The sequence below is a fragment of the Oryzias latipes genome, chromosome 22 (genome assembly GCF_002234675.1).
Source record: "Oryzias latipes chromosome 22, ASM223467v1".
NCBI lineage: Eukaryota > Metazoa > Chordata > Actinopteri > Beloniformes > Adrianichthyidae > Oryzias > Oryzias latipes.
In genome coordinates, this window is record NC_019880.2 from 18,442,518 (window position 1) to 18,456,578 (window position 14,061).

Consider the following 14,061-nt stretch of genomic DNA (forward strand, 5'->3'; position numbering starts at 1 on the left):
TAACAATTGCAAAACCTGTGTTTTAATTATATTAACACCCAAATGAATAAAAGTCATAAAATACTTTACAAAGAAGGATTACACGTAACAGTTCAAGGCAAAAAAAAGGCATATACCAAAGTTGCAAATGTGAAATAATGGTGGGAAATTATAATAAATTAAATGTGTCCGGTTATGAAAAAAAAAAAAAAGTACAGCAAAAAGTCCCGTACAAATAAAGGCTTTGCATTAAGAGTTTTTCTCCCATTAAAAAAAATAAAACAACATAAATTTGACTTTTCAGCGCTAAATGTAATCCAAAAATCAAAAGTTGTTACTGTTAGTGTCATGAAAAATTTATTTGATCTATTTCTTGTGTATTCTTCCCATTTGTTTATACAGGTTTGGTGTAGGAAATAGTGACATTTAATCTTTTATCTATTCTCTTTCCTCCAGATTGCATCCAGCCAACTCTGCAGCAAAGGAAATGTATGCGCCAACAACAAATAAGACAAGAAAATGAAACGAGGCACAAAGAGCATGTCTCAAACAACAAATTTGTTCTTTGTGGTTGAGCCGCTTTTGGTGGCGGTGTCTGCGTGAGACTGGTAGCCGATCGTCATGTTCATGGGAAGTCCCAGGCGCTCCTTGTAAACCCTCCTGTTGAGGAAATGTACGAGCATAAGTAAAGCAAGAAAAGATCATCAGATGTTGAGATCAACAGAGTTCAGACTCACCCTATATGAGTTACAGCCTCCCTGTTCTCGTAGTTTGATGTCCAGACAGCTATTTTATCTCCTTTGTTGCGAACGTTGACCACGGCTCCACAAACATCGTCGCTGTAGTCATCGAACGCTTCGCCAACTAAGCACAGGAGCTGGGGAGGGAGGGAGAGGAACAGAAAGACGGTCATGATGTGACAAAGAGGGGAAATCCACTGATCAAAAAAAAAACAACTAGTGATAAGATTCATGACTTGTTCTGGGGAGCAGTTTAAATTATTTTTGAAATATAAATGATAGTTTCTGACATTTAAACAAGAGTCTGATTTGAATTAATTGTAAAATATTCTACTGCCAGCATATACAGTGAATGTAGAAGCAGTAGGGCTGCACAATATGAGGAAACTCGCGATATGTGATCTTATTGATCAATACTGCCATGAAGACATAACTTACAGTCTATGAACAAAAAAACAAAGACATTATTCCATTTCACCGCGACTCCAAATGACCTTCGTCTACATAGGAGGCGAACATCTAACATAAAGGGGCTCCATCCCATTGGTCAACAACGTGAATGGGTGCGTTTGATTGGTCAAATGCATAAATGAATTTCTTTGATTCGTTAAATACTTCAAGTTGCTATAAGATCGTTTTAGGACATTGGTTACCATTTATTGCAATTTTCGCCTTTTATTTTTCATTGCACAGCTTGATCTCGCTATAACGTTAGATTTGTGATATATTGTGCAGGCCTAATAAAGAGTGTGTATATGTACTTTGAATTAAGTTAATACAACAGCTAAACCAGGGGTCTGCAACCTCTAAAAGAACAATTTGGTTCAGTTTCTTAATGACAAAATCTCACTACTCCGTTTATAGCTAATACACTTTTTTTGCAGCCATTAGGCCATGTGGTTACAACATGTAACTTAAGAATATTCACAATACTGCAACTATACAGTGTTAGATTTTTCAATAGGCTATATAAAAATATTGATTTATTTTACTCTGACAGCAGCACATTCAAGTTCCTTTCAAAATAAAATTCAGTGTCAAAAATGATCCTCCAAAAGCAGTTAATGCAATTCTAATTATGCAATTCTGGCATTGAAGAACTTTGCTTCTGAACAGAAACTACTGCTGTGCAGCAGAATATAAGGCTATGTTTTAAACTTTATAACACAAGAACTCTTAATTTAGTGGCATATCAGGACTGGTTAAAAACTATTCTATTTTACTATTATGAGATCACCCCATTAAAAAATTAAAAACAAACACATTGTTAATACATTATAAGGAACAAATCAGGCTAGTTTAAAGCTCCGTGCAAAAACGTTTGGTGAAAAATCTTAACAAACAAAACAGAACTTAAACTCATGACTAACTGCACAACCACGACTGAGGAGCAGGTGCAAAAGTATCGTCAGAAAAAGTTTGTAGGTGTGGCGTAGAACCTACAACTGCAGTGGTTGAGTTTCTGATGAACTCCTGCTGCTCTGCAGAAACTATGTCTAAGAAACCACCTTTTTTTTTAAAATAATTTTTGGCTAAAACGGTATAATCAAAATTAAGAGCACTGGGATCTCTTTTACAAAAGATCACAAGATGATTGGAGGGGGACTTTAAGTGACTGACCTAGGGCCAGTTGAGAAAAAAACAAAACAAGGCATTTTAACAAATATTCCTGGTTAGAAATCTGACACTGAACGCTCACACCTTTCTGAAGTTTAGGGGGAAGAAAAATGCTATATTTGCTAGCGGAGCGCTCAGTTTAGCTGGAACATGCATATGCAGGGTTGTACACATAAGAGGATGTTCAATTGGCAGTTCTGCATGTCAATCAACTGTCGTACTTCAGGGCGAGTATGATGACTGGCTGGCAACAGCGGATTTAATAAAACCAAACATTTTTGACGTAGTGCGGTCTACATGAACATCCTTCGACTGCCATCGATGTAGTGGGCACCCCTGTGATGTCATCTTTACCTCCAACTTAAAACTTATATGTTTAATTTGTAATCTATAGCACACACAAAATGGCAAAAAACTAACACAAACACAGAGAAATGTGTTTTGGCCCCCCACAGCCCGTCACACCACAACAGGAGGCTGCCAGGAAGTCATGAAGGGGTCTACCTGAAAGCTGTTGTGTGTTTTCACGAGTGCCAGAAATGGCAATGCGGTCTGTGAACTTATTCAGAGTCGACCAAGTAATTGAAGAGAAGCTGGACGCATTTGAGCGAGTGGAGGACGGGAGGTCACGTCACATACCGCTCTGCATCACGAACAATCCATCACACGGCGCAGACGCGGGCGGCACAGCTCATTCTCCATCCGACTCGCTCCGCTCTGCTGTGGTGAAGAGCTCTTCACCCCTCGCCTTTTACCGTTTAATTGTCCCGACGACTCGCCCGTGCGATACAAATGAAGGCACAGCTGCCCTGCAGTTCTATTCTCAATGTGTACCTTTCACATTTCTGCTGTTGTCTGATATTTTTTTATTTTTTACAAATAAGTATCACTTATTCCCAATATAATTGCAAATAGTAATGAATAAATAATGAACTTCTAATAGAGTGTGATCTTAGATCGATCCTTTAGTCACTTTCACTGAAATCAAAATATCAAAGGTTTGTTTGAGCCGGAAAATCTGGCGAAAGCATCCAGATGAATCACGCCACTGCAATAACAAGCAGCCTCTTTCCCCAGGACTGACATAACAGCGCGTTCCGTTTGTTTAGTAACAGAACAGTGAGCTGAATGTCTGTGCGTCACTGTCAGCGACCTGCGGCAGCAAGATCGCTCAGCACAATACTGCAAGGCTCAGCAGCGAGCAAGCACATTTTTTACTCCTTCCATTTAACAGCTTTGTGGAGCTTCACCATCAGCAGCAGAGCGAACACCATTTTCTCTGAAGAAAAACACACACACACACTCAAAAAAAAAAAAAAAAAACACAGATGCAACAGATGGAAACATCTATTACAGCATTTGATCTGTGGCTCTGAGGAGGCAGAGGATGTAATCATGTTTCTCCAGGCAACAAGCATGATGAGAGAGCAATGCTTCCAATTACAGCTGCAGGCAGGTAATAAGTGCATTTCTTTAGGGAAAAGCTGTAAAAATGATTCCCGTCTTCGGGTTAAGTCACTGGATACAAAGACTGCAGTTCCTCATCATCAGGCTGTTCCAACGCTTCTCAGACAATCCACCAGCCAATTCAAAGAAATGATGAGAACTGGCAGAAAAGATCACATTTGTGCAATTTAGCTTCCAAAACTGCAGCGAAGATTTCAAAGAATTTAAAATTTGATATAAAAAAGCCTTAAAGAATCCCTCCACTGAAAATTTGTGTTTTTGGAACTTCAATGGACGAGCTCTGTTAAATATCAAAGATCTCACAGTTCTATTCTTTTTAAACAAGAGTCGTTTGTCCACAGTCAACAGGTTTAGTTGTAGAATTTCTGAAATCAGAATGGGGGGCTTAAGATGTTCTTTGGTGAAACCAACTCCCTGTTGCTACAACTACTCAGAATCAACCATTTGTCCTGTGTCAGTGTTTCTTTAGCTGCTGTTAACGCTCTGGTGCCGTTCTCCCTTGGAAAGTATGGTTGTGGGTGGACTTAAAGTCTTTAAGTGTGACATCACTATGGTTCGGAGTCTAATGCATAAACGATACGGAAAATATCTGACCGGAATTAAATTCCCCAAATCACGGCAAAAACCATCAAAGTCTGCAGTGGAATCTGATGAGAGAGTCCAGAATCTTCTTGTGTGAATTAAGGGGTAGAAAAAAAACAAGATGGACAAAGAAATTTTCAACCTTCTTGATTGAACACAAAGACTGAACAATTTTGACAAAATAAAAGCATGGCGTGTTGGTGACATAAATGAGCCACAGCGTGTTTCCTACCAACAGAGGGAGGAAATCCTGCTACTCCAGAGCTCTATTTATATACCGGTACCTGGTACCTGAGCGTGGATGGTAAAGACGTATTTTTAGTGCTGCCAGGGACGCACAGCAACCCAACCCAACTGCAAAAATGCATGTTTCCGGCTCCTGCATTCAAAACTATCGGGTTCAGGGGTTGCGGCACATGTTTCTATGACCAGGTCGAAGTTTGACCGATCAGGTACTTGGATTTGGTAGTGATGTTTGGATGGCGTCCCCTTTAATTCACAGAAGTGCCAACCTTTTGAAATTTGATCAACAGATTAACCATTGCAGTTTGGACCTGGCTATAATTCTATGACACCAAGTCAAGGAACTGTGAAAAAAAAGCCTGGAGCAAGATTCACAAGATTTGCACTGCTTCAGTGCTTCAGGACAAGAAGTTTGTAGACGTGGGCTAAATGCTTGTCCAAGAACCCATGTTTAATGTGTTCTTGAACACGCGTCACATGCCCAGCGTGACCACAGCTTCAGACAGCAGACAGTTGTTCAAAAAGCCACCGTCACTGTTAACCTTTACTTTGTCTGCTGATTTATGGCGGCATGTCATTGTTGCATTTTCAAATGTGTCTTTTCTTTGTTCTTGTGTTTGTCTCTTTCCTCTCGACTCCTTCCACTTTTGTGTGACCTGAGACGACTTTAAATGTAAACAACTGTTTAGTTACTAAACCAGGTTGAATTCTACTTACAGTTTCCAGCCAGAAGCGATCCAGGTCTGATCTTCTCAGCTGCTTGTTGAGTGTGATCAGCCAGCGGCCGCCACGCTTGTTCCTCTCATCCTCCCACATAGGTTCAATGCCGTCCTGAGGTTCAAATGATCACAACGCACTCAGAACCAGAGCACACAACTGGTGCACAAAGGGCAACGTAGCAGCACAACTTTATATCAGAGCACAAAATAAAGATCGGAAAACCTTTTTCTTTTTTACAGGTTAAACTCAAAATAAAAATAAAAAAAGTGTTTTTTTTCAATAAAGTCTAAGAAGGATGGGTGAGTCAAATGTACCTTAAAAAGGGAGTAATCACAACCTGATATCAGGTTGCTTGACACCTGGATATGGTTGTAAAGGCTGAAACAGAATGTGTAAAACAAAACATGTTTATGTTAAGCCTGAAAAAAACATCAGCATTACATCACCCCCCCCCAAAGAAAAACCCCTCTGATGTTCTTACGCCCAGAAATCTTCAACCGTGTCAAACTTGGAGATGAGCCGCAGATTGGCCTGCCATGTTTTGCTCTTATCGTTCTTGTAGAACCAGAGAGACCATCTGTTGGAAAGGGGAAAGGAACGGACCGATTAAAACAGAGAAACATTCAGATCCGGACTCTTTCGGGACCGGCTGAAAGCAGAATGGAGAGTTATGTCGAAAGGAAAAGTGTCAAAGAGATGAAAGCAGCAAGTCATGTCTTTGAATGAAAACTCAAACTACATCAGTGAGATTATGCTTCTTTTAATGGAAGGGAGCCTTTCCTGGAGACCAGCGGGTGTGTGAGACGTTTGGGTTATGACAGTCTGTTAACTTGACTGTCAGACACGAGAAAGTCTGATGATCCTCTATTATAGGGATGATGCATAACAAAGACCCTCAAATGAACTTTGACAGCACGTCTGCATCTTCCTGAGCTGCAACACTAAATAAAAATGTAGCAATGTGTAAATTCTGACATTTCAGCTAAACCAAAACATTGGACTTTTCTTTTCTAATGAATACTTGGGACATTTGGTTTTCACTATAGAACTTTTCAGCAAATTGACGTTAAAGTTGTGGGACCGTGTACTCAGGATCAAACTTTTCTTTTTGCTGATTGGCTCTCTCTTAAGTTTGGCTCATTATTTGACCTTTCTGGACTTAAATGTCCCGCTGGAATTTAAATACACATAATATATTCAGTCATTGGTCATTTGAATTCAGTTAAAGGAGTAAAACAGAAACTACCAGACTTTTAATTTAGGAGAAAAAAAAAACACTTCACAGTCCTGGACGGGGCACTAGACCGGCACAAGACAAATCCAGTCTGTTTTACAGAATAAAAGCTTCTCCACATCAGATGCAAAGTCACTTTTAACCGAGACCAACTGGTGATACATTGTCTGTGGTTAAAGTGGAACTCGTGACTAGCTAAATTAGCCGCTGTAATGTGTCTGGAAAGCAAACATGATGAGGCCGGCGTAGAAAAAAAACAGAAGCGAATGCTGCACTTCTGTTTGACTTTTGTGACAAGTTCTAACCATCCACATGGTTCTGGAAATAACTGTGCTTCCTCTTGTGAGCACTGCACTCAATATTTTCTGTGAATGGCCAACTCACGGCCCTCTTTCACTCCAACATGAGCGCCTCCTTTCACGCTCCGCCCTAAAGCTGGGAAGGGGTCAAAAGTCAGACTTTTTTTTAGAAGTAACGTTCACTGTGGTGCGAGTGTCACACTCGCACAAACCCAAGGACTGGAGGTTTATGAGATGAGATTTCTCTGTCTAATTACAATGTAAGCTCAAATAGGTAATAATAGGCAATTAAAACTTCAGAACATATGACCATAAGTTTACATTTTAAAAGGGCAGAGAGTGAAACATCTGATTCAATATATTTTTGTGTCATAAAATAAAAGCAAATGTTTTTTTTTACTATGCAAAACAACACACCTGCTAATCTGCTTTAAACAAAGGATTAATTAATGTACAGCACAAATCACTTAAAGGGCCAAAACCATGCAAAATGTACTTTTTGCGCTCATGTATTTCCGAGTATTTTCTGAATCCGCTCTCTGAGCACCAGCCCCTCCCAATCCAGGAAAGCGAGCGGGTTTTCACATTGTGACTTAGACCAGCCCCCTCAGTTAGCACAGCCCCTTCCAGGAAGAGTCTGTGCTGCCAGCACCGCCTGCAGGCTAACACACAAACCCACTTTCCTCCACAGAGAAAACAGTCGCTGGTCTCTAATAGTGGCCGGGCTCCTTTAAGACACCCACCCCCCCAAGGCCGTGCACAGTCGTGCAGACGCTGGGCATCTCTGCTATTTCTATTGTGAGCCAGTGTAGCAACGGCCAAAAAACGCTCATTCAGTTCAGCATTTAAATTTCGGGCGGTGGCATACACCAAAGAACATCCAGGGGCCTGTTGCACAAAAGTAGAATTAAGACATCCGGGATGACTGACTGAGCTGAGCTCAATGAATCCAAAACATGTGTGTCCAGGCTTAATCGGTTGCACAAAGATCAAGCCAGGATGAGCAGACACGGATTCATCAAGCCAGGTGTAACCAATCCTGGATAGGTGCGCGCTCACGGCTCACTCAAACAGACCCCGCCGAAGATCACAGATAAACTGATTTACCATGGCAACTAGAGCCGCGTACCTTTCCCCGTCGGAAGCACAAATCCTCATGGAGGCATACGAGGAGGTAAAAGATATAATTAAGAAGAAAGGCAACAAGATTTTTTAAATTAAATTACCAGCCAATTAATTTTATGAAAATGTAAGTTGTCATTTCAACCAGAAAATGTTATGTTTGTAAATCTTACGTGAATAAAAGTTACTAATTTCAATCATGTTGATCCAATATGATACCGTTAAATTGGATACATTAGTAATCGCAAGGAATTGTGGGATTCCATTTTCTTTGTCTATCTGGGCAGATTGGGGTCTAAGTGTGAGTTTTTGTCCATGGGTTTTATTGTCTAGCTGTTTTACTCTGTTTTAACTAGTGATTTAAACTGATATGTTTATTTCTTTTCTGCACCATGAGTTAGAGTGTGGGAGAGGATGATGACCAAACCCCTTGTGCGGTAAACTGTTCATGTAACTTAAAACAGAATTTGCGTTACTTGAGCTCCTGTCTTGTGATGTGGGACATTACTGCGTATTTAATGTCTTTGATGTGAAAATTAAAAGACCCATTGGTTGAAACTTTGGAAAACTTTATCAATGTCAGATGTATAAATAAAATTAAAGCAAAAAATTAAGTTATATCAACATAAATTGTGTTAGGTAGTCATACAAATTTAAGTTGAATAAACTTAATTTAATGATGTGTGACCAATTGGAGTGATTCAATTTAGTTGGATCAACTTTTATCCTTTGAGAGTGAGCAACAATATTAATTTAAAGTTGGGTCCAACTGCAGTATTTAGATTGAATCAACTTAAATTTATTAGTTTGAACCTAAGTACATTGAGTAGGACCAATATGATTCATTTTTGTTCAAGTAACGCTGTCTAATCATGTGGAAATCATTTCCATAATTTTTTATGTTCATTCAAAGTGAACGTTTTTTGAGTGTAGTTTACCTGCTTTGTTTTGTCCTTATTCAATAAAGGAACATAATGTTACACATTGTGTTTTCATATTTTAATGGAATGTGTATTATTTTATATGACAGAGTACTAGGGCCCACTAAGGAAAAAAGGATAAAGTCATAAATTTATGAGGCTGGTTCTTTCTGCAGAAAAGCAACATATTCTTTTTACAGTTTTGATAGTTATGAAAATGTGATACTTCATATTCTGGCACATCAGCATGTCTTCGTTTATGAAACCATACTGAAGGACAATTTCACGAAATGCCCCACATCTGTCATTTTAACAACTGTCCTCCTTTAAAACAACTGGTTACAATATTATGACTTGTCTTTTTTTCCCTCTGTAGCCCTAATATTCTATCATTTTACATATAGCCTTATAGTCTATGGGAAACTGTAAATTATCTAATGATAGCAACATCATCTAAAACTCATTATTTATTCAAAATGATTGAAATTAATGATCACAAACGTTTAAATAATGACAGCGGGTCTAGTTACATGTGATAACAATGTATACTGAGCAGTGAAATAACTATTGGTTTCCATTTGTGGCGACTGCTGACTGACATTAGGGATGAGATTAAATAGATCCTGGAATTTAGCCTGGTCTGGAGCAGGCTAGCTCCACAGAATAAATCTCCATGGTAATTTATACCATAACATATCCTCCTGCCCCCTATCCAGCTTTAGTGCAACCGGATTGGGGATCAATTGAGCCAGGATCACCAAGATATCCTGGCTTAATCCCTTATCCTACTTTTGTGCAACAGGCCCATGCTGAGGAAAATGCACGACATTCTGGGGTGGATCCCAAACGTTTCGGAGAATGGCGCGAGCAGATGGATGGCACTGAGAGGACAGCTGCAGAATAAAGGTTTCCTGGTGGGGGTGCAAAAAATTTAGAAAGAACTGGTTTGGATGTGGATTATTGAGCGAAGACAGGAAGGTGCGCGTGTCTCTATGAAAATGATCCGCATGAAAGCAAAAGAGGTCGAAGACTCAAAGAGAAATGAAACGTTCACAGCCAATGCTAATCAGAACATAATACAATGATCTCATCATTTTTATAAATCGTGGAACATTCAACTGGTGTTTGATGTTTGTGACCAAAATGAACCGATCACCTTCCCGTCTGATGGAATAAACACAGAGGCTACTAAAGGCAGATAGATATACGATATGCACATCAATCTTTGCAAAAGTTCGGATGTTGTTTGTTTTCGTGGGTGAAACGCAGACACACTGCTGATATGACGTCGTGAAATGGCCGGCCTCCACAAAAGGTGAAAGGCGGAGCCTCGATAATCGAGTCGTCTTACTTCCAAGTAAGAAAAGAGTTCGCGAAAAGAACTCGTACTTCATAAATAATGTGTTTTTCAGTGTGCCAAAGGTAATTTATGTGGATCTAGTTTACAATGAATGAATGAATGAATGAATGAATGAAAAATAATTTACTCTGACCGGCTTAAGAATAGCAGGATATAGGCCCTTTAATTATTATTAACAATTGTTTCATTGAAATTGTCAATTTCCCATAGAATCTGCAGACCTGTTTTGAAGGGGGTGTTTGACATACGCCTCGGGGCTCACCAGCTCCTGCCCCACCTCCTCAGATCCATCTTCTTCAGGAGGGGGGGAACTTGGACTGTTTTCCTGAAAAACCAGACAAATCACCAGAGAACAAGCGTTTATCAGAAAAGACGCAAATATTTGTCTTTTTTTTTTTGAAGTGTCACTTTTTAGCTTATCTTTTCACCATCTAATAAAACAAACTAACCTAAAACGGTGACAAACAACTATGGCCATGAATATATACAAAATATAGTTGGAACAGACTGTAAAAAATGGAATAAAAGAAACATAAGCCCCTATGCTAAAGATTTAGACAACTTAAGTTGTCTAAAAAAACACCTTAACATTTAATGTAAATTGTTTAAAAGGTAGTTTCCTAAATGCGAAATCTTTTTAGTTTGCCTTTGGTGACAACAGTTACGAAATTACATATGTATATATAACTTTTAATGCGTTTAATTTTAGCTAACGTGTTAAGCTAACGACCCGTTTTTGTAAAGTGGCGTGAAAATGGAAACTAAAAGTAACCGGGAAAAGAAAATTAATTTTATTTAATTATATGGTTTTATTTCTATAACAGTCACAGCAGCATCGTTGAAATATAGGCGAAAAAACACATGCTTGACAAATATATTCCTCGAACTTTTTTTTTTTTTTTCAGGAACTCAACGAGTCAGTGTCCTGATGATAACGTTAACGGTTTCAACCGGTTTGAACAGCAACTTCATTAAATCGTGTCACACCTACACACGAAACCGTATTTTAGCTAAAAACCTCTCGGGCACTTTCTAAAGCAAACGGTGAGTTGGTCAGGTTTGCTGTCGAGCCAGGAGGCAGGGGTTCATAGAAGAAGCGTTCAGGTCGTGGCACACAAGTCGTTTGAAAGTAGTTAAACAGCATGTGTGGAATTAATAAAAAAAACAACTAAAGTTAAGGCAATAGTTATTAGAATGGTACATAATTGTTAGGTTATTTTTCAAAGTGGTAATACTTCAGGAAGAGTTTCCATATGTTTGGAAATGTTCTGTACATGGAGTACTCACCGGTTCGGCGGTCGCCATCTTACAAATCTCTGTTTGGAAAGCTCCGCTGATTGGTCCGATTGCACAACGTGACCCCGCCGTGCACGCATGCGCTTAGTGTCGGTGCTGACTCCACCCCTCGGGAAGGCAGCTGGCATGGCGACCACCGAGGCCAGAAGGGAGTGTGAAACAGAGGACTGCAGCAAGGATGCCAAACTTCAGTGCCCCACGTGTATCAAGCTCGGCATTCAAGGCTCCTATTTCTGTTCGCAGGTACCGCTGTTGTGCTTTGACTTTTCCCGCTGTAAACGTCAGCAGTTGTCATGCACCGGGCCCTTTAGCCTCAAGAGGTTGCTAACTGTCAAGCTAGAAATGTGTGCTCTCCTAATGGAAGCACCCGCATGACAAACGTTATCGAAATTATCTTGTCTGTGCTGTAACTGTATGCTATAAAGGCAGGTGAATTTGGGAAATTCTTATGTGTGAATAAAACCCGACAGAAAACCTTTTAGACAATTGGTGTGTTAGCTGCAGTTAGTTATAACGCACTTTCAGAGTAAAAGTCTCACGGGGTCACCAACCCTGTTCCTCGTGGGCTACCACCCTGCTTCAGTAATTACTGCTCACCTGGATCAGGTGTGTTCAGACAATCAGAAACTGGGCTGATTCAATCCAGCTAATCAGCATCTACTGAAGCAGGGTTGGCTGTAAAACAAGCAGGGCAGCTAACGAGGGTTGAGGGTTGCTGACCCCCCTGCTCTAGTCTAGAGTGTCTTTTTCCCGCAAAATGATGGACTGAGGGTGCAAAACTGTTCCTGTTCAATTTTTGAAGTCTGCTGTTCTATCATTCATTGACTATTTTTTTTAAGTGTCAGTACTTCTATGGTGGTGTTAGCAGAGTAAATGATGTGCAATCCAACGTCTCTGATGCTATTTTATGCTAGTGTTCTTTAAGTGCATGTTTATTTTAGTAAAGGAACCACTATTTTAAATATTTAGGATCTAATTGCATAAACTTTAGATTTTTAAAAAGGTACAAGTATGACTTTGTTTAAGTTCCCACTTTGCAATGCGTTTTGATGTGGGAAATCGTAACAGATTTTTGTTTTTCCTCTTTAAAGTTCATATTTGGAGCCTTTAAACAGCTCATTTGGATCCCATTTATGTTCTTTATAATTGTTGGTAAATGAAAGTGACCTTGCCTTCTCAGTTTACACATCAGTAAATTTATTTAATTATTTAAATTGTTATTTATGATGTGTACTTTTACTTCCACTTTCTATTATTACTATTTTATTCTTACTCATTGGTACTTTGTTTTTGTTGTTTTTCTAACTGAATTTCCCTCCGGGGATCAATAAAATCCTATCTTATCTCTTATCTTATCTTAGTAAAGTGTACTACTAAAACATTAACAATATTCCTAATTTTCCCTTTCCAGGAATGTTTCAAGGGGAGCTGGGCATCTCACAAGTTGCTTCACAAAAAAGCAAGTATGTATTGATAAAAGGTTACAAAATTTTATGAAACGTTTGTCAAGTTCAAATATAACTAAAATGTTGCACAATTTAGTGGGTGACCAGTAGCTTACATCATTGTCTCGATAGTCTTTTGGAGTTTGTGACTTTACACAACCTGATGTTTCAGTTGTTGGATGCCATAGTTTTAGGAGTCCTGCTTATGTCAAGTCTCTTTTTAGGGGTAGAATCTAGATAACTGGGGGTCAAACAGTCAGCAGTTTTTTGCCTCTTATTGGCAAAACAATCCTAACCAGATAATCGACATCAAGCATGGACATCTAATACAAAACCAGCAAGACAATGCCACTCAAAGACTGGATATATAGAAAATCGTGTTCATTTAGTAAAACTTTACCTGACTACATGAAGCTCCCAATATTATAACCTTGCCTGCACAGGCTGGTAACCCTTTACTGTTGTCATTCTTTCGACAACCATAACTCTTAAAATGGTTACACAATTAATGTAATTCCAATGAATTTTATGAGGAAAAAAAATGTTTTCACAATCCACATAAAGTGGAGGACAAAACTGTTGGTACCCCTCAGTTAAAGAGAGTCCACAATGCTCACTGAAATGACTTGAAACATTCAAAAGTAACAATTAAAATTTATTGAAAATTAAAGAGTCAAAATCAGCCATTACTTTTGAGTTGTTGATTAACAGAATTACTTAAAAAAACAAACCAATTAAATAGGGCTGGACAACAATGATGGTACCTGTTGAATAAAGGAGGCACTAAATTCCTCGGACTGGGACTTTTACATTTGCACAACCTTTTGAGGCAATCAATACAATTAAACGGTCTCTGTATTTGTCAATGAACCTTCTGCAGCTGTCCACAGGTATTTTGGCCCACTCATGAGCAAACAGCTCCAGTTGTCTCAGGTTTGACGGGTGTCTTCTCCAAATGGCATCTTTCAGCTCCTTCCATAGATGTTCAATGGGATTCAGATCTGGGCTCATAGAAGGCCATTTCAGAATAGTCCAAC

General features: G+C 39.2%; 2 protein-coding genes across 3 annotated transcripts in view; one reads left to right on the top strand and one right to left on the bottom strand.

The window, feature by feature from the left end:
* Positions 1-11,671, bottom strand: LOC101166761 (eukaryotic translation initiation factor 4E). The gene is made up of 7 exons (XM_023951250.1): positions 11,571-11,671; positions 10,505-10,608; positions 5,830-5,925; positions 5,663-5,726; positions 5,346-5,459; positions 717-856; positions 1-639 (listed from the first exon to the last, which is right to left on the bottom strand). Exons 1-7 carry the CDS (start codon positions 11,586-11,588, stop codon positions 525-527), a joined length of 651 nt encoding a protein of 216 aa, XP_023807018.1. The 5' UTR covers positions 11,589-11,671; the 3' UTR covers positions 1-524.
* Positions 11,643-14,061, top strand: part of metap1 (methionyl aminopeptidase 1) — a 19,439-nt gene continuing 17,020 nt past the window's right edge. For both annotated transcript variants that reach the window (XM_020713781.1, XM_004082655.2), the window contains exons 1-2: positions 11,643-11,822; positions 12,991-13,042. In XM_020713781.1, coding sequence (XP_020569440.1) covers positions 11,658-11,822; positions 12,991-13,042 — 217 coding nt within the window. In that variant the 5' untranslated portion in view covers positions 11,643-11,657. The remainder of the gene's footprint in view (positions 11,823-12,990; positions 13,043-14,061) is intronic.

Bases quoted from the DNA above. Each gene is read 5' to 3' on its own strand.
- LOC101166761 (XM_023951250.1), bottom strand. The intron at 5,727-5,829 runs GTAAGAACATCA...ATTCTGTTTCAG, and splicing joins ACGGTTGAAGATTTCTGGGC to CCTTTACAACCATATCCAGG. The intron at 640-716 runs GTGAGTCTGAAC...TTTCCTCAACAG, and splicing joins GAGGCTGTAACTCATATAGG to GAGGGTTTACAAGGAGCGCC.